The sequence below is a fragment of the Pipistrellus kuhlii genome, unplaced genomic scaffold (genome assembly GCF_014108245.1).
Source record: "Pipistrellus kuhlii isolate mPipKuh1 unplaced genomic scaffold, mPipKuh1.p scaffold_m20_p_1, whole genome shotgun sequence".
Taxonomy (NCBI): Eukaryota; Metazoa; Chordata; class Mammalia; order Chiroptera; family Vespertilionidae; genus Pipistrellus; species Pipistrellus kuhlii.
In genome coordinates, this window is record NW_023425404.1 from 94760318 (window position 1) to 94780210 (window position 19893).

The following is a 19893-nucleotide window of genomic DNA, read 5'->3' on the forward strand; positions in this document are numbered from 1 at the left end:
GTCAAGGGCATATTCTTAGGTTGCAGGTTCGATCGTGGCCGGGCGAGTACAGGAAGCAACCAATCAATGTGCCTCTCTCACATCAATGTTTCTCTCTCTCTGTCACTCCCCCTTTCTTCCTCTCTTTAAAAACAAAAAACATGGCTTTTAGTGAGGTCATCGGGGTGAGAACAAGGAATTTAGTAGTTATATAAGCAACAAGTAAAATTCACTATGGGCCTATCATTACTTAAAATTTTTTTAAAAATATATTTTATTGATTTTCTTACAGAGAGGAAGGGAGAGAGATAGAGAGCTAGAAACATCGATGAGAGAGAAACATTGACCAGCTGCCTCTTGCACACCCCCTACCAGGGATATGCCCGCAACCAATGTACATGCCCTTGGCCGGAATCGAACCTGGGACCTTTCAGTCTGCAGACCGACGCTCTACCGCTGAGCCAAACCAGTTTTGACTCATTACTAAAAAATTTAATATGAAATACTGTTTCAGAGTTAGCATTTAGAGTTGTCTAAACCAAAATATTTTTTCTCTTATTACCTGCTTTTGTTTTATAATGTTTATTTGCAACTTTAAAAATATTATTCCTGATGCCAATGAAAAGAAAAAACATAATCCAATACCAAATGATTAGGAATTAACTTTAATTATATAAATGCATTTCTCTTCTGTTTCTTGCTAGTGCCGAAAACATTTGAAGAGTCGGAGATTAGTCAGTGCAAAACAGCTTGGTGCGGATAGAATTGTAGATTTTCAGTTTGGAAGTGATGAAGCTGCATATCACTTAATCATTGAGCTCTATGATAGGGTAAGTTAAATTTGGGACATGGGGTGAGGGAGAATTCATCATTATATTGTTAATATAATGTAATAGTGCTGTAAAATGTGCAGGAAACGTGGGTTTTTTTGTATCAAAGGTTATTATTGATACACTAGTGGCCTGTGCATGAAATTTGTGCACATTAAGAGGGAATTAATTAGAGGAAATATTTTAATATTGCTATTTGCCCATTATAATAGAAGTGTGAGAGATGAAAGGAAATTAGTAAACTGTATATGAAAATAATATATAAATTTATTAATAAACAGTAACAAAAGGATATAACAGAGGCATGGTATAAAAACAGAAAAAACATGATATGAAAACAACAAAAACATAATATAAAAACAACAATGATGCAATGACTAATAAATTGATTAAATTTATTCTAATATCTTCCTGTATACCACATTAAGAGTGAAAACACTTTTCAGAGTTCTTGCCTAATTTCCCTTGTGATGAAGTATTTACAACTTTTTTTTTTTAATCTTTATTGTTCAGATTATTACAAATGTGATCCTCTTCCCCCCCTCAATTGCTCCCCTTCACCAGGTTCCCACCCCACCCTCTGTCCTTTCCCCATCCCCCATTGTCCTCATCCATAGGTACACAGTTTTTGTTCAGTCTCTTCCCGCACCACCACTCCCCTTTTCCCTGAGAATCGTCAGTCCACTCCCCTTTCATACCTCTGATTCTATTACAGTATATTCACCAGTTAATATTGTTCATCAGATTTTTAAATTCCCTTGGTTTTTAGATTCACTTGTTGATAGCTACGTATTTGTTGATCATAATTTTTATCTTTATCTTCTTCCTCTTCCTAAATAACCTCCTTCAGCAATTCATATAATTCTGGTTTGGTGGTGATGAACTCTTTTAGCTTTTTTTTATTTGTGAAGCTCTTTATCTGACCTTTGATTCTGAGTGATAGCTTTGCTGGGTAGATTATTTTTGGCTGTAGGTTCTTGTTATTCATCACCTTGAATATTTCTTGCCATTCCCGTCTGGCCTGCATGGTTTCTGTTGAGAAATCAGCTGACAATCTTATGGGTGCTCCTTTATAGGTCACTACCTGCTTTGCTCTTGCTGCTTTTAATATTCTCTCTTTGTCTTTTGCTCTTGGAATTTTAATTATGATATGTCTTGGTGTGGTCCTCCTTGGAATCCTTTTGTTTGGGGTTCTGCGGGCTTCCTGGACTTATAAGTCTATTTCTTTCCCCAGATGGGGGAAGTTTTCTGTCACTATTTCTTCTAATACTCTTTCGGTATCTTGCTCTCTCTCTTCTGGAATCCCCATAATTCTGATGTTGGTTCACTTGAAATTGTCTCAGAGGTTTCTTACACTATCTTCAACTTTCTGGATTCTCTTATCTTCTCCCTTCTGTAGAGGAGTGTCCTCTGGCTCTTTGTGTTCTAAATCTTTGTCTTGATTCTTGCGATCTTCCAGTCTGTTTTTAGGACTTTGTATAATATTTTTTATTTCAGACAATGTTTTCTTCATTTCTTGTTGATCCCTTATTATTTCTAGTTGCTCCCTTTTCATATCCTCATAGGTCTCATTTATTTTATCGGCCTTTTTTAGGATATTGTTGAATAACCTTATAACTGTAGTTTTGAACTCAATGTCCAATCTTTTCTTTTCCTCCATCTCCTTCCTTTGTGTCCTTCTTCTTGTCTGCATTTTAGTTGTTTCCCTGATTTGATGGAATAGCTTTGTGTGCTAGGTGTTCTGGTAGAGCCCAGTAGCACAGCCTTCCCAGTTACCTGCAGTGGACAGTCTTGGTGTAGCCCTTTGTGGGCTGTGTGTGCAGTCTTGTTGTTAAGCCTTGCTTATTGTTGGTATCACTGGGAAGCGTTGATCTCCAAGCCAATTGGCTGTGAGGATCAGCAGTGTCTCAGCTAGGAGGGTTTCCATACTCTGCTTGAATAGGGCGGGGTCTCGGGGTGGTGCAGACAATCTTTGGTTTCCTGTCAGTCTTGCCTTAGAAAAGTCCTGTTCGTGGAGAGTTTTGGAAGATTGGTTGCAGGCGCGCACACACCTCTTTGGTAAAGGCACAGACAAGCTTTGGATTCCTGCAAGTCCCTCCTTAGAGAAAGCCAGCCTCTGGGAGAGTTTCTGTGCTCAGCCACAGGTAGGGCGGAGTCTCGGGTTGGTGCAGACTAACTTTGTTTTCCCTTCGGCTCCTCCCCAAGTCCCGCAGTAATGGCCTCTGGCTTCACACACCTCCAAGAGATCTCTGCCCACTGCCTGACAGTCTGGCCTCTCCCTGTCTGGGGCCGTTTATCAGAGCAATAGGCTGATTCTGTTTTCCTCTCGGACAAGAAAGCCAGTCACGTTAGCTGTTCGCCCTCTCTGCGCCAGGAGTAAGCCAGTAGCGAACTCAGCCCGGCCCGCCCTCTCTGCGTGCAGGGAGTAAACCAGCAGCAATCTCGGTCCGGCCCTTCCTCTCCGCACCGGGATTAAGCCAGCGCCTTTTCGCACACACAGTTCTCCGTACCTTCACAGTTCCTGAGGTTCAGCGTGCCTTCTCTCTCCTTCCCAGATGGCAGAGCCTCCTCTCAGCCAGCCGTCTGGCACTTCAGGGCAATGCCTCCCCTGTTTTTCAGTTCTAAATTCAAATTTGTTGTGGTAGGCTGCATTCGGGTGTCTACCCTATGCCGCCATCTTGGTTTCTTTTCTGAAGTATTTACAACTTTAATGGCACATGCTCTTTGAACTTGAGAGAAAGCAACTTATAACTGACCATGTGCGAAAACAGGTTCGGGTAGGAATATTCCTACTCTGTCTAGAGTTTGTCCTAGACATCGCAAATTCTAGCATCTCAGGAAACTATCATCGAATCAATTTAAATGGGAGGCCAGTGTCAGATGGGGACAAATCACTTCTTGAAATCAGAACAGCCTCTCCCTCAGCAGATCCCTCTGTTAATACTTCAGCTTTGATAATAAATTTGGTACCATTACAAAGACCTCATTTACTATTAAGATTTCTCAATAGCATGATGATTGCATCCACTTTCAATTTTATGACATGGCATTCCCGAAGGAGTAGTACTAGTAAGAAATTTGATGGGAAAATTTTTCTTTTCAGCATCATTTGTTGAGTCAATGGAATCATCACTCAAATATGTGTGAAAATCTCCATTGAGTATATTCAAAATTTCTTCATTTAGTTTTTGAATGTGCTCATTTTTTGGACAAAGAATCACACGTTTAGATATATTTTTAATATTATCTATAGATATACTATTTCCAAAGGTAGTTTCAATAATAGATCCGTTACAAATCATTTCACAAGGAATTTCAATAATATCCATTTCTAAATGAAAACTGCTATCAAGTTTACCATCTCCAAGTTTTACTAACCATTCACTATAAGCAGAATCCTCTGATCTCATATTTGTTGTAAGAGACAACTTTCTGAAACATCCTCAAACAGTATAGTACTTTAAACTTGTTTGTACTATGGCCGATCGCATAGCATGCAGTACAATACTGAGACATTGTCAAAAATCCCCTCCCAAGAAGGAGAACTTGTCCACCAAATACAACATTAAAATTAGTAATTTCTCTTAGTAATCTGTCTATGGTGTTTATAGCATGACTGGATGCCATGGTGCATTCATCAATAATAAGAAGTTGGGCCTTTTTAATAGTTTTAGCAACTTCACTGTTTACATCGAGTCTAGAAATTAAAGTTTCATTTAATGGAATTGGTAATTTACAGTATATTGGGAATGAAAGGTTCTTCCACTGAGAAGTAAATTTGCAGCAATTTCTGTAGACCAGTGTTTCCCAAACCTCTCTCATGATGAGAATCACCTGGTGGAGTTGTTAAAATACAGATTCCTGAATCCCAACTAAGAAGTGCTAAACTAGAATTTTTGGGAACATATAGGTAAAATTGTATACTTAACTTGGTGCTCTGTCTGTAGATGCTGTGGGTAAAACCATACCATCACGACCTCTAATATAATGTATTAAAATTTTATACAGGTGTGGGGGAGCAGCTACAGTGTTTGGACAGGTTCAAGCCTTGGACTGATGAGAGGGCACAGTCCTCTCCTTGCCACGTGCAGGTCCCGGCTTGGAGGGCAGGGCCCTCCCAACACAATTCTAGCTAACAGTTATGGTTGTAGGCTTGAACCTGTGGTCTGAACACGTGCCTAAGTGTGTGGGCTTGATAGAGTTCAGATGCATGTTGTTGAGTAGGAATGAAACCCACGAGAATGTTGTAGACATCTTGATCATGCCCTTACTTTGCCTCTGTTATAAAATAAAGACACAGCTTATGGACGTGGTCTCTGTCTATCAGAGAAGCAGCATCCCACCGAGACACAGCTTTTATTCTCTTGTCTGTCTTTTCTAAGCCTTTTACCACCCCCACTCAGGATCACCCTTGGGCATGCCGGCGTGGCACATACAGATATGCAGGTGAATAGGATTTCTAGCTGGCAGGCCCCTGACAGCAAGCTGGCCACCTGTGAGGAATGAGGCTCACTCCTCCCTTCTGTCAGGGTCCGGGGTGCAGGTGAATGGGGTTTCTGGCTGGCAGGCCACTGATAGAAAGCTATCCCAACAGATTTCTGTGAGGAATAGGTCTGGTTTGAAGGCTGGCCACGCCCCCTGTTGGGCCAGATCCAGAGTTCTACCAGGCAGTGGCCTCTGCCTCAGCAACCCAGGACTGACTGCCTGCCTGCCACTGGGCGCTCCTGGCACTCCGATGGTGGGTTCTTCTCTCAGGCCTCCAGGGAAACAGCTCAGGGAGGGTGCAGCCATTGCCAAGGCAATGCAGGACCAGTGCCTTCCCCATCGGAGGGCTGGTTCCTACCTCTAACCTCGCCCTTGGTGGGAACAGTTCGGGGAAGGTGTAGCCTTTGCCAAGGCGACCCCTGCAGGACTGACTTCCTTCCGGTTGGTCAAACTTCTGCCGTGATGGTGTTACACCCAGGGTTTTTATGTAAATAGATTAGGATAATAAGTGCCAAACAAGTTAAATATAGTTTTCCAGTTAATAACCTTCATTTAATCTGGAGATTAGAATTTAGGCAGATCTCAGCCTAAAACATTTAAGACATTTTAAAACATTTAAAATGGCATTATGAATGTAGAAGATGAAGATCTGAGAATTGAGGACATCATGTTACATTTCAGGACTACTATGTTGCAACCAGAAAATAGATAGTTGTGTCATAAATAAGACAGCAGTTGAGACTCAGAGACATTGCCATGTTTTTATAGTGTCCTAAGAGGAAGAATACTGATGTGTTCACCATTCTTGCTTCTTGCCTCTCACTTATTCCATTGATCACCAAATTATATCTTGGAACTATTTTATAAGCCCCTTACAGCAAAATTAATTCTATATGCATCAAAAATTTAAATATATAAGAAGAGGAATTTAAAACATAGGAAGAGAAAAAACAAGTGGTCAGTTATCAAAATCAACCAAGGTCTCTAAAACAAAGGATCCTCACTGAGGGAAGGTGACCTGGCTTTTGACTTAGTCATGTGTCTGGCAGTGTAGCCATTTTGAGTGGATGCTTTTTTGAAGTAGATGCCTCTGCAAGCAAAGCTTAAGTTAGGTACTTTCATTACGAAAAAAGAGAAAACCCATTTGTCAGGGCTGTGACTGAAGATGAAACATAAGACCTAACCATGCTTATGTTTCTTTTGTATGATGTTAATAATTTCAACTCTTTAGAATGACAGGAGAAAGATACATAGTTGAAATAATATCAAGAATATTGCCAAAACCGGTTTGGCTCAGTGGTAGAACGTCAGACTGAAAGGTCCCGGGTTCGATTCTGATCAAGGGCATGTACCTTGGTTGCGGGCATATCCCTAGTAGGGGGTGTGCAAGAGGCAGCTGATCGATGACTCTCTCTCATCGATGTTTCTAACTCTCTATCCCTCTCTCTTCCTCTCTGTAAAAAATCAATAAAATATATATATTTTTAAAAAGAATATTGTTTAATTTTCATGAACCTAACTAACTTCAGGAAAATGAGTCTAATTTAAGGAAGACTTTTGTCATGCTCCTATGGAGTGGTGAGCGAAAAATGCAAATAGTCTGGCTGGTGTGGCTCAATGGTTGAGCATCCACCCATGAATTAGGAGGTTAAGGTTCAATTTCCACTGAGGGCACACGCACGGGTTTTGGGCTCCATGCCCAGTGTGGGGCACACAGGAGGCAGCCAATTACTAATTCTCTCATCACTGATGTTTCTCTCCTTCTTCCTCTATCTGAAATAAATATATATTTTTAAAAATGCAAATAGGGGCTCTGAATAGCAATATTAGACCCAGTTTAATGAAAGTAGAGAACACTGAAGACAAAGAGAAAACAACCAGAAAGGAAGACTTAATTGCTCATGAAAAAAAGTCAGTAGATACATTGTTAACCCACAAAAACTGAGAGACTGTTTCAGAAGACAGAAATTACTGAGACGTGGGTTAGAAGTGATAAAGAAGAATACATGGTACAATTTTATGTTTCAGGAAACTGGAAATGACAGGTGATGAAGTGAGTACCCTGCAGGGCTTTCCATAGGCCAAAGAATCCCATCAAAACTACTCCCTTCTCGACTCCCCAAAAAACTAACATTTCATGGAGTTAGTAAACAAGCCGTCTTCTAAGAATAATTATACATAAAGGCTTTCTTAAAAGTATGTATGTTGCACCCGGCCGGTGTGGCTCCATGATTGAATGTCGACCTATGAGCCAGGAGGTCACAGTTTAACTCCCGGTCAGGGCACATGCCTGGGTTGTGGGTTCTGTCATCATTGATGTTTCTTTCTTTCTTTCTTTCTTTCTTTCTTTCTTTCTTTCTTTCTTTCTTTCTTTCTTTCTTTCTTTCTTTCTTTCTTTCTTTCTTTCTTTCTATCTCCCTCTCTCTCTCTTCCCTCTCTGAAATCAATAAAAATAGATTTTTTTTAAAAAAAGAAGTATATATGTTCCATGTCAAGGTAGGGTTACATTATTCATAGAGATTACTATTAATTCAGAGTCCCAAACTTCAGCAAGCTTTCTCTGTATATTAATGCCTAGAGGAGCATCATGAATAATTCCACAGCGTTGTATAACTTTGAACAAATTTGTGTTCTTAAATGCTACACATATGTTAACAAGGAATTATAGAGTTCATGTTCTCATGCTGTTTAGCAGATTTTTTTGTTTAGAATGTATCAACAGAGTATTCAGAAAAGTGCTATTAACCACTTGGAAGGAGTGCAGACATTCACCCAAACCACAATTGATTTAAAAACTTTTTTTTTCAATGTAAAAAGTGAAGCCATAGAAATACTATGTAAAAATATGGATTAACATTGGTGAATTTGGGATGAAAAAGACTTTTAAACCTAACACTGGAAACAAATACTAATAGAGAGGACTACTCAATTCTAGAACTGCATAAGGCAAAAAACACAACTATTGGAAGATAAAAAACTGGATATATTAATATATATATTTTTAAATATATTTTTATTGATTTCAGAGAGGAAGGGAGATGGAGAGAAAGAGAGAAACATCAATGATGAGAGAGAATCACCAATCAGCTGCTTCCTGCACACCCCCTACTGAGAATTGGTCACGCAACCCGATCATGTGCCTTTGACTGTAATCAAACCTGGGACCCTTCAGTCTGCAGGCTAATGCTCTATTCATTGAGCCAAACCAGCTAGGGCTGGGGAAAAATATTTTAACCTGTGTCATAAAAAGATGTGCATAACCATACATATACAGTTTTCATAGAGCACTTAAGTGGAAAAAGGCAAGTGCTTGATTAGACAGTTTAAAAAAGAATAAATGCAAATGGTTTGTAAAAGCATGAGTACCTGCCTAAATTCATGAATTACTGAAATATAAAAAACAAGGTATTTTTCTCCTTCCTCGTACTTCCTTTTTTTTCAGCCAGATCTATATGATAAAAGGGTAATATGCAAATTGTCCCTAATGTGGAACTACCGGTCACATGACGTGCTCTGACCACCAGGGGCAGACTCTAAACACAAGAGCTGCTCTCTAGTGGTTAGTGTGCTCCCACAGGGGGAGCTCTGCTCAGCCACAGCTGATGGCTGTGAGTGCAGCATTGGTTGCGGGAGCCTCTCCCGCCTCCTTGGCAGCACTAAGGATGTCTGATAACTTAGGCCCCCTCCCTGGAGGGGTCAGTTGGACATCCCGAGAGGTCCCAGACTGCAAGTGGGCACAGGCTGAAGGAGCCCCGCTTCACCCCCCCCCCCACCTCCAGTGCATGAATTTCATGCACCAGGCCTCTAGTATGTATATAAGCAATTAGAAAATTTTACAATAACCAGTATTAGCACGAATGTAGAGGAACAAAAGTAGATAACACTTTCAGGATATTATTTGACAGTATATAACATGAGTTTTAATGTTTATGTGCATAATCTTTGACCCAGGAATTTCACTTCTACCCTGTTTCCCCGAAAATAAGACAGTGTCTTATATTAATTTTTTCTCCCAAAGTTGCGGTAGGTCTTATTTTCAAGGGATGTCTTATCTTTCCATGCATTAGGTCTTATTTTTAGAGGATGTCTTATTTTCGGGGAAACACAGTAGTAATTTGTCAAAAGCAAATGAGTCATTTCTCTTAGAACCAGTTTTGCCATTAATGAGATAAATTTTTGACAGTTACAAAAATAGTACATTGTTTTCTGGCAGCCATTATATTTATTGAAATCATTGTCAATTATACTGTTGCTTTAAAGGTTATCTAGCCCTTTTATCTGGATGCCTTAAATTTTTTTGGTTTTGATTTCCAGTAGTTTGCTGTAATGTGCCTAGATGAATTTTTTTTTTTTTTTTTTGTAATTGTCTTACTGGGGTTCATGTTGCTTCTAGAATCTGTGACTTGGTATTTTATACCAGTTTTGGGAAATTCAGCCATATTTTCTTTTGACTTGTCCTCCAATTCACTAATTTATTGCTATCAGACAAGAATCATTTGACATCATTTGGAATTGCTCTATTATCTGACACATTTAAGCAACTGGTTTCTTAGGTTTTTTGGGTAATGTTGCTAATATATAGTATATATTAGATAATTATGCTAATTAACCAGCACCCCATAATGGATTGATTGGACAGGAGGTGGTTGCCATATAGCACTGGGGAAGGGCCTGATCAGCAGCGGCCAGGCTGCTTCAAGGGCTGCAGAGGGAGGCAGGGCCGGACCAGTGACTTGAGGGTGGGTGGTGTCGTACAATTTCGAATTATGCACAGGGCTAATAATATTTAATTTTCAGGTGTACAAGATTGTAATTCAACATTTGTGCCATTCAACTCCATTGCATGCTCCCCATCCAAAGACTAGTTTTCTTCCAATACCATATATTTGACCTCCTTTACCCACTTTGCCCTCCCCCTACCCTTTTCCTCCTTTGGTAACCACTATTTTGTTGTCTGTAGCTATCTCTTTTTAAGGTCTGTTCTCTTTTTAGTATCTCTTTTTAAGGTCTGTTGTTCCTTTGATTTAAATTACTTTGTCTTGTTTCTTGACATGCTTGGTTATTTTATTGTGTGCAGGCAATGAGTAGGAAAAATAAACTGTGAGACTGAAAAGATGTCTTCATTTAAAGATATTTGTTTGCTTTTTTTAAGTTTTAAAAAATATTTTTATTGATTTCAGAGATTAAGAGAGAAAGAGAGAGAGAGAGAGAGAAGAGAGAGAGAGAGAGAGATCAATAATGAAAGAAAAATCATTGATTGACTGCCTCTTGCACACCCCACATTGGAGCCTTCAATCTGGGCATGTGCCCTGACCAGGAATCGAACTGTGACCTCTTGGTTTATAGGTCGATGCCCAACTACTGAGCCACACCAGCCAAGTAAATTCTTAACTTCTTAAAAAATCCGGGCCACTCTTCTAAATAACCCCAGCATCAGAGGAAAAGTCAATGCTGAAATGGAAAACTACCTGGACTAAAAAGGAAACACTGTTCATTTCAAAGCATAGCAGATGCTGCAAATGCCACAAAAGAAATCCAGAGCCTACAAACTTCTATGTAAAAAAGAAAAACAAATTAATTAAGTATTTAATTTTAAAAATAGAATATATATATATATATATATATATATATATATATATATATATATATGTAAGAGTAAAAAATTAAAGGTTCATTCTGCAACTAATGAAGTAAAAAACAACTTAGTAAAAATGATAAAAAATTTAGTAGATAAATCCTGGCAAATATCACTCAGGAAAAGAATGAAAAGAACACGATTGGAAATAAGTGAGGAGACAACCATAGAATCAGGAAATGCTTATGAATCCATTCAAAATTAGCTCCCCGCCAAAGCCTTTTTGGCTCGGTGGATAGAGCGTCAGCCTGCGGACTGAAGGGTACCAGGTTCTGTCTTGGTCAGGGGCGTGTGCCTTGGTTGCGGGCACATCCCCAGTGGGGGGTGTGTAGGGGGCAGCTGATTGATGTTTCTAACTCTATGTTTCTCTCATCGATGTTCCTAACTCTCCTTTCCTCTCTGTAAAAAATCAATAAAATATATATTTTTTTAAATAGCTCCCCATGCCCCTCACGGCCCTCGGCCCATTGCAGGACTCCTGAGAGCCACCTGAGGGTGGGGTTCTGTCTCTGAGTCTGTTCCCCAGTGAACCCTGCAAAGATGTTGACCAAATTGCATCTGCCACTCTGTGGTGACAAGTCAATTTTTTTAAAAATTTAATAAATCTTTATTCAAATTATACAGTTGTTTTTCTTTTTTCCCCCCATAGCTCACCTCCACCCGGTTCCCCCCTCACCTTCTGCCCTTAAACCCCCCCCCCCCCACTGTCCTCATCCATAGGTATATGATTTTTGTCCAGTCTCTTCCCGCATTCCCCACACACCCCTTTTCCCCCCAAGAATTGTCAGTCTACTCCCTTCCTATTCCCCTGATTCTGTTATATTCACCAGTTTATTCTGTTCCTCAGATTTTTTTATTCACTTGATTTTTAGATTCACTTGTTGATAGATATGTATTTGTTGTTCATAATTTTTATCTTTACCTTTTTCTTCTTCTTCCTCTTCTTAAAGAATACCTTCCAGCATTTTATATAATACTGGTTTGCTGGTGATGAGCTCCGTTAGCTTTTTCTTATCTGTAAAGCTCTTTATCTGACCTTCAATTCTAAATGATAGCTTTGCTGGATAGAGTAATCTTGGTTGTAGGTTCTTGCTATTCATCACTTGGAATATTTCTTGCCACTCCCATCTGGCCTTCATAGTTTCTGTTGAGAAATCTGTGACAATGGTATGGGTGCTTCCTTGTAGGTAGCTAACTGTTTTTCTCTTGCTGCTTGTAAGATTCTCTTTGTCTTTTGCTCTTGGCATTTTAATTATGATATGTCTTAGTGTAGTCCTCTTTGGATTCCTTCTCTTTGGGGATCTGTGCGCTCCTGGACTTGTAAGTCTATTTCTTTCACCAAGTGGAGGAAGTTTTCTGTCATTATTTCTTCAAATAGGTTTTCAGTATCTTGCTGTCTCTCTTCTTCTGCACCACCATGATTCTGATGTTGGTATGCTTGAAATTATCTCAGAGGCTCCTTACACTATCTTCATATTTTTTAATTCTTTTTGCTTTCCTGGTTGAGTGTTTTTTGCTTCATTGAATTTCAAATCTTTGACTTTTATTCTTGCGATTCTCTAGTCTGCTGTTGGGTCTCTGTATAATATTTTTTATTTCAGTCAGTGTATGCTTAATTTCTAGTTGGTTCTTTTTCATATCCTCAAGGGTCTGGCTAAATTTATCTATACTGGGAGAACCTCCATGCTGGGAACAACCTTATGAGATAAGACTTGCAAAAGCCTCTTTGCTCAGCTTGAATAGGGCGGAGTCTCAGAGTGGAGAAGACAGCATTGGTTTCCCATTAGCCCTGCCCTAATAGACCTCTGTGTCTCAGTGTCCCATGGCAATCGCTGCAAGCACCTCTGAGAAAAAGCCACCCTCACATTTTGCCCGCTGCCAGACAGTCCAGTTTCTCCTAGAATGAGTCTGGGTCCCCAGAGTCTCATCCAGAACTGGAGTTCAGCGCAGTAGAGAGCTTTTGTCTCCCTCCCGCTTGAGAAAGCCAGCTGTGCACTCAGTTGCCAGTTCTCTCCATGCGCACGCCTCAGTACCTCTGCCTCATGCTGCTCCTCTGAGTCTCAGTGTGCTTTTCGATTTCCTTCTAGTTGTATAATTTCCAGTCAGACAGCCTTCCTGTGGTTCTGGATGATGTCCGTTTTGTCTTTTAGTTGTAGTTTTGAAATTGTTGTGCGAGGCAGCGGTTTAGGTGTTTACCTATGCTGCCATCTTGGTTTCTCCAATATTTGTTTGCTTTTGACAGGTAGCTAAAGGGTATACATAATTCCAGATTACCTTACATCAGTTAAGAATTGACTTGATTAGAGTACTAGGAAAGCTAATATATTTTCTTCTTCTGGGATGTATGCTTTTGAGGTCACTACTCATAGCTTGACTACCCCTCACCACCATCTCCACTCCCACACCCCCCCAGGACTTTTCACTTAAACCCTGATCTCCAATTTTTATTCCCCTTAGTTGTCCTGTGAGTCTATCAGTATTTAGACAAATGGACCTAGGGGAAAAGTAGCCCAAATCACCTTTCTGAGTTATATTCTCCTAGATTTTGGTCCTGTAAATGTTTACTGCCCACTTGGCATTTTTTTTTTTTTTAATTTCTTAAAAAGCATGCTTTGTGTATTTTATTCAGTTTTTCTATTTCTTGGTAGGACAGTGGTTGGGATTATCTAGTAATAGTGCATGAATATATTTACAGTATATAGAGAATTACATAGAATTAAAATTGAAAGTTTTGCCCTGGCCGGTATGGCTTAGTTGGTTGTGTGTTGTTCCATGTATCTAGTGGACATTGGTTTGATTCCCAGTCAGGGCACATGCCCAGGTTGTGGATTCAATTCCCAGTAGGGGACATGCAGGAGACAGCCTATTGATGTTTCTCTCTCCCTCTTCCTTCCTCTCTCCATAACCAATTTTAAAATATATTTTAAATAATTTTTTTTAATTGGAGGTCAAATAAATTCCTCATACTAACATAACATGTCTAGTGTCCTATTTATGGTTCCCTTTCTTTGCCTTGCCCCACTTTCCCAACAAAAGAAAAGGAAAAAAATTTTGTTTTGAAGGTTAAAATCTCTAGAATTTAACTAATTACAGGCATGCCTTCGGTTTAGGTTAATACAGTTGTTAGCCCTTATCTGCGATTTTGCATTCCTTGGTTTCAGTTACCCCTAGCCAACCATGATAAAAAAAATATTAAATAGGGAGAGAATCCAAGATGGCTGCACAGGTAAACACCTAGCCACAGCAGCACACAACAATTTCAAAAAAATACAACTAAAATATAAAATGGACATGACCCAGAACTACAGGAAAGTCGACTGACTGGAAATTTTACAACGAGAAACAAGGAGAAAGCCAGAAGGAAGCGCAGAGGAGCTGTAAAAGCCTAAGGTACGGAGACACAGGGCGTGCGCGGAGAGGACAGAGCCAGAGAGGAGGGGCAGCTGAGTGCCTGGCTGGCATTCCCTAGCAGGAAGGAGATAAAAGCTCCCACTGTGCTGTACCCCAGACCCAACAGCGCTGAACCCCAGTTCTAGGCCAGACCCTGGGGACCCAGGCTCAAACAGAGGGAGCCTGAGCTGTGAGGCGGAATCCCAGGGGAGCAGCGAAAGGCAGAGCCCCCAGAGGCGTGCACATTGCACACAGAGGATGGACTGTTGACTCTGCTGCTAGATTGCCCTGGTGGGAAGGAGACAAAGGCTCCGGACTGTGCTGGGCCCCAGTTCCGACTGCTCTGAACCCCAGTTCTAGGCTAGACCCCGGGGACCCAGGCTCATACAGAGGGAGCTGGGCTGTAAAGCGGAACCCCGGGGGAGCAGTGAAAGGAGGTCCCAGAGGTACACACATTGCGCGCCGAGAAGGGACAGTTGGCTGTGCCTCAGGATTGCCCCAGGGGGAAGGAGACAAAAGTTCCAGACTGCTCTGAACGCCACCTCCAACTCCACTTCCAACTGAACTGAACCCCAGTTCCGGGCTCATTGGGGGAGAGACTAGACTGTTTGGTAGCAGGCGAAAATCGAGGGCACCTTTCTCTCAGAGGTGCTTACAGCGAGTTCTGAAGGACCCTGGGGAATACTGAGACTCAGGAGCCGCATAGGGCAGAGCTGACGGAAGCCAAGGCTGTAGGCTCCACCCTGAAACCCCGCCCCATCCAAGCAGAACACAGAGACTTTTAAGGCTACCAACTCAGGGAAGCTGCGGAAATGCCAAGACAAGAAAATAGATCACAAACGAAAGAAATGCAGGACAAAAAGCGGCTGGATATAGAGTTCAAATCTATGCTTATAAGGTTTTTCAAGAATTTCCTAGAAAAGGTCAATAAGACCTATGAGGATTTGAAAAGGTATCAACTTGAATTAAGAAGGAATCAACAAGAAATAATAAGGGATCAACAAGAAATAATAAGGGATCAACAAGAAATAAAGATTACATTGTCTGAAATAAAAAATATTTTACAGAGCCTAAACTGGTTTGGCTCAGAGGTAGAGCGTTGGTCTGCGGACTGAAAGGTCCCAGGTTCGATTCCGGTCAAGGGCATGTATATTGGTTGCAGGCACATCCCCTGTAGGGGGTGTGCAGGAGGCAGCTGGTTGATGTTTCTCTCTCATCAACATTTCTAGCTCTCTATCTTTCTCCCTTCCTCTCTGTAAAAAATCAATAAAATATATTTTTTTAAAAATAAAATAAATAAAAATAAACATGAGAAAACTAAGGAAAATGATTGATATCATTTGCAATGTGTACATACATATGTGTATATATATATATATATATATATATATATATATATATATATATATATTATACAGAGTCCTAAAAACAGAGTGGAAGTTCGCAAGAATCAAGTCAAATATTTGGAACATAAAGAGCCAGAAGACACTCCTCCGCAGAAGCAAGAAGTCAAGAGAATCCAGAAAATTGAAGATAATGTAAGAAACCTCTGGGACAACTTCAAGCAAACCAACATCAGAATTATGGGGTCCCAGAAGATGAGAGAGAGCAAGATACTGAAAACATACTGAAAGAAATAGTGACAGAAAACTTCCCCCACCTGGTGAAAGAATTAGACTTACAAGTCCAGGAAGCGCACAGAACTCCAAACAAAAGGAATCCAAAAAAGACCACACCAAGACACATAATTAAAATCTCAAGAGCAAAAGACAAAGAGAGAATATTAAAAGCAACAAGAGCAAAGCAGGTAGTTACCCATAAAGGAGCACCTATACGATTGTCAGCTGATTTCTCAACAGAAACCATGCAGGCCAGACGGGAATGGCAAGAAATATTCAAGGTGATGAATAGTAAGAACCTACAGCCAAAAATAATCTACCCAGCAAAGCTATCACTTAGAATCGAAGGTCAGATAAAGAGCTTCACTAATAAAAAAAGCTAAAGGAGTTCATCACCACCAAACCAGAATTATATGAATTGCTGAAGGGGGTTCTTTCAGAAGAGAAAGAAAGATAAAAATTATTAACAACAAATGAATCTAAAAACCAAGGAAATTAAAAAAAACAAAGCTGGTGAACAGTATTAAATGTTGAATATAATATGATAGAATCAGAGGTATGGAAGGAGAGTGAACTGACGATTCTTGGGGAAAAGGGGATAGGGGGATGTGGGAAGAGACTGAACATATACTGTGCACCTGTGGATGAGGACAATGGGGGGTGGGGAAAGGACAGATAGTGGGGTGGGAACCTGGTGGAGGAGAGCAAGGGGGGGAGGGGGAAGAACATTTGTAATAATATGAACAATAAAGATTTATTTTAAAAAAATTAAATGGAAAGTTCCAGAAATAATTCATTAGTTTTAAAATGCATATCTTTCTGAGTAGCATGATGAAATCTTGTGTGCCTTCTCATTCTGGCATCTCCTCTGCCTGAGTGAATCATTGCTTTGTTCCAAGTATTCATGCTATATATGTAGCCAACTCTGTTATCAGATTGTCAAAGATTTTGATGTGTGGTTTATCTAGAATTGACCCTGCTTTGGGTAAAGAGACTATTGTTACTCAAACTCATTTAAGAAAATCATTTTATTAATTTGCTTTTCTTTTTTTTTGTTTTGTTTTGTTAATCCTCACCTGAGGATATTTTCCAATTGATTTTTAGAGAGTGGAAGAAAGGAGGGAAGAAACATTGATATGAGAAAGATACATTGTTTGATTGATTGCCTCCTGCACATACCTTGACCAGGGCCAGGGATTGAGCCTACAACCGAGGGGCATGCCCTTAACTGGAATCAAACCCAGGCCCTTTGACTCTATCTATTGAGCCAAACTATTATAGCTAGGACCAGTTTATTAATTTGTAACAAGTTCCATTAGGAGAGACTCTAGAGAAAGTAAGTTAAGGTCAGAAAGTACTCTATTGTGTACATCAGAGTCAAGCATAATATTTCCCAAAATATGTTCCTTGTATACCACTTCCATAAGATCATAGATGTGCCTAGAAAAAGGAGTCCCATACTTATAAAAATTTGAGGAACTTTGAGAATATGGTAAAAATTTAACTCTAGGGCTTATTAATTTCTTTTATATGATAATATGATGTATACAATTCCTGGAGAAGGATATGTTATATAGAATTTCCAAAGCTTAATCACAGAATTCTTTTTTTTTTTTAATAAATTTTTATTGTTTATATTATTACAAATGTTCCTTCCCCCCCCTTCCATTGCTCTCCTCCATCAGGTTCCCACCCCACCCTCTACCCTTTCCCCATCCCCCATTGTCCTCATCCATAGGTGCATAGTTTATGTTCAGTCTCTTTCCACATCCCCCTCTCCCCTTTTCCTCAAGAATCGTCAGTTCACTCCCCTTCCATACCTCTGATTCTATTATGTTCAACAGTTAATATTGTTCATCAGATTTTTTTTTAAATTTCCTTGGTTTTTAGAATCACTTGTTGATAGTTACGTATTTGTTGTTCATAATTTTCATCTTTATTTACTTTCTCTTCTGAAAGAACCTCCTTCAGCAATTCATATAATTCTGGTTTGGTGGTGATGAACTCCTTTAGCTTTTTTTATTAGTGAAGCTCTTTATCTGACCTTTGATTCTGAGTGATAGCTTTGCTGGGTAGATTATTTTTGGCTGTAGGTTCTTACTATTCATCACCTTGAATATTTCTTGCCATTCCCGTCTGGCCTGCATGGTTTCTGTTGAGAAATCAGCTGACAATCGTATAGGTGCTCCTTTATAGGTAACTACCTGCTTTGCTCTTGCTGCTTTTAATATTCTCTCTTTGTCTTTTGCTCTTGGAATCTTAATTATGATTTGTCTTGGTGTGGTCTTCTTTGGATTCCTTTTGTTTGATGTTCTGTGCGCTTCCTGGACTTGTAAGTCTAATTCTTTCACCAGGTGGGGGAAGTTTTCTGTCACTATTTCTTTCAGTATGTTTTCAGTATCTTGCTCTCTCTCATCTTCTGGGACCCCCATAATTCTGATGTTGGTTTGCTTGAAGTTGTCCCAGAGGTTTCTTACATTATCTTCAATTTTCTGGATTCTCTTGCCTTCTTGCTTCTGCGGAGGAGTATCTTCTGGCTCTTTATGTTCCACCTCTTTGACTTGATTCTTGCGATCTTCCATTCTGATTTTAGGACTCTGTATAATATTTTTTATTTCAGTCAATGTATTCTTTATTTCTTGTTGATTCTTTATTAATTCTAGTTGATCCCTTTTCATATCCTCATAGGTCTTATCCATTTTTTCTAGGGAATTCTTGAAAAACCTTGTAAGCGTGGATTTGAACTCTATATCCAGCTGCTTTTTGTTCTCCATTTCTTTCGTTTGTGATCTATTTCATCTTGGCATTTTCGTAGCTTTCCTGAGTTGGTAGCCTTAAAAGTCTCTGTGTTCTGCTTGGATGGGGCGGGGTTTCAGGGTGGAGTTTACAGCTTTGGCTTCTGTCAGTCCCGCCTTATGCGGGTCCTTGCAAGTGCCTCTGAGAGAAAGGTGCCCTCGATTTTCGCCTGCTGCCAAACAGTCTAGGTTCTTCCCCAATGAGCCCGGTATTGGGGTTCAGTTCAGTTGGAAGTGGAGTTGGAGGTGGCGTTCAGAGCAGTCTGGAGCCCCAGTCTCCTTCCCGTCAGGGCAATCACGCAGCACAGCCAACCGTCCCTTCTCTGCGCACAATGTGCGCACCGCCGGGACCTCCTTTCGCCGCTCCCCGGGGGTTCTGCCTTACAGCCCAGCTCCCTATGGATGAGCCTGGGTCCCTGGGGTCTGGCCTAGAACTAGGGTTCAGAACAGTCAGAACTGGGGCCCAGCACAGTCAGAGCTTGTATCTCCTTCCCGCTAGGGAACGCCAGCCAGGCACTCAGCCGCCCTCCTCTCCGGCTCAGTCCTCTCTGTGCGCGCCGCGTGTCTCCTTACCTTAGGCTTTTACAGCTCCTCCGCGCTTCCTTCTGGTTTTCTTCGTGCTTCTCATTGTAGAATTTCCAGTCAGTCGACTTTCCTGTAGTTCTGGGTCATGTCCATTTTATATTTTAGTTGTATTTTATTGAAATTGTTGTGTGCAGCTGCGGCTAGGTGTTTACCTGTCAGCCATCTTGAACGACTTCCTTTTTTTTTGTTTTTTGTTTTTTTTTTTAAATGGAAGTAGTGAGAGCCATCTTACAGAATACTTTTGGGAATCCTTGGTTTAAGGAAGGCCCTTTCAGGGAAGTAACTGCCTTCCTGGAATCTTCCAAGTGTTCTGGATAACTGCCCTATTTTGTTCAGTAGACATTTATTGAGCACACCTTCCATGTGCCAGGCTCTATAGCCAGGTCTGTTTTTTCAAGTCACATCTTTCTGGACAAGACACTATGTGGACTTGTATCCCAGCCCTCTGTTTTCCTTCTCCAGTTAATTTTTTGTTTTTTAAGTTAAATAAATGTTTAAAAATTTAAATGCATGGTTGCTTTGAAGTCAGATTCTTTAGCAATAGATGCATATACCCTTTTAACACCTTGAGATAA

General features: G+C 40.3%; 1 protein-coding gene across 15 annotated transcripts in view; it reads left to right on the forward strand.

Moving 5' to 3' along the window:
- Window positions 1-19893, forward strand: part of NEMF (nuclear export mediator factor) — an 81475-nt gene that overhangs the window by 5584 nt on the left and 55998 nt on the right. For all 15 annotated transcript variants that reach the window (XR_004991314.2, XR_004991315.2, XM_036457548.2 and 12 more), the window contains one exon: window positions 684-809. Coding sequence is in view for 10 of the 15 variants with exons in the window: in XM_036457548.2 (XP_036313441.1) it covers window positions 684-809 (126 nt within the window). In the remaining 5 variants the exon portion in view is untranslated. The remainder of the gene's footprint in view (window positions 1-683; window positions 810-19893) is intronic.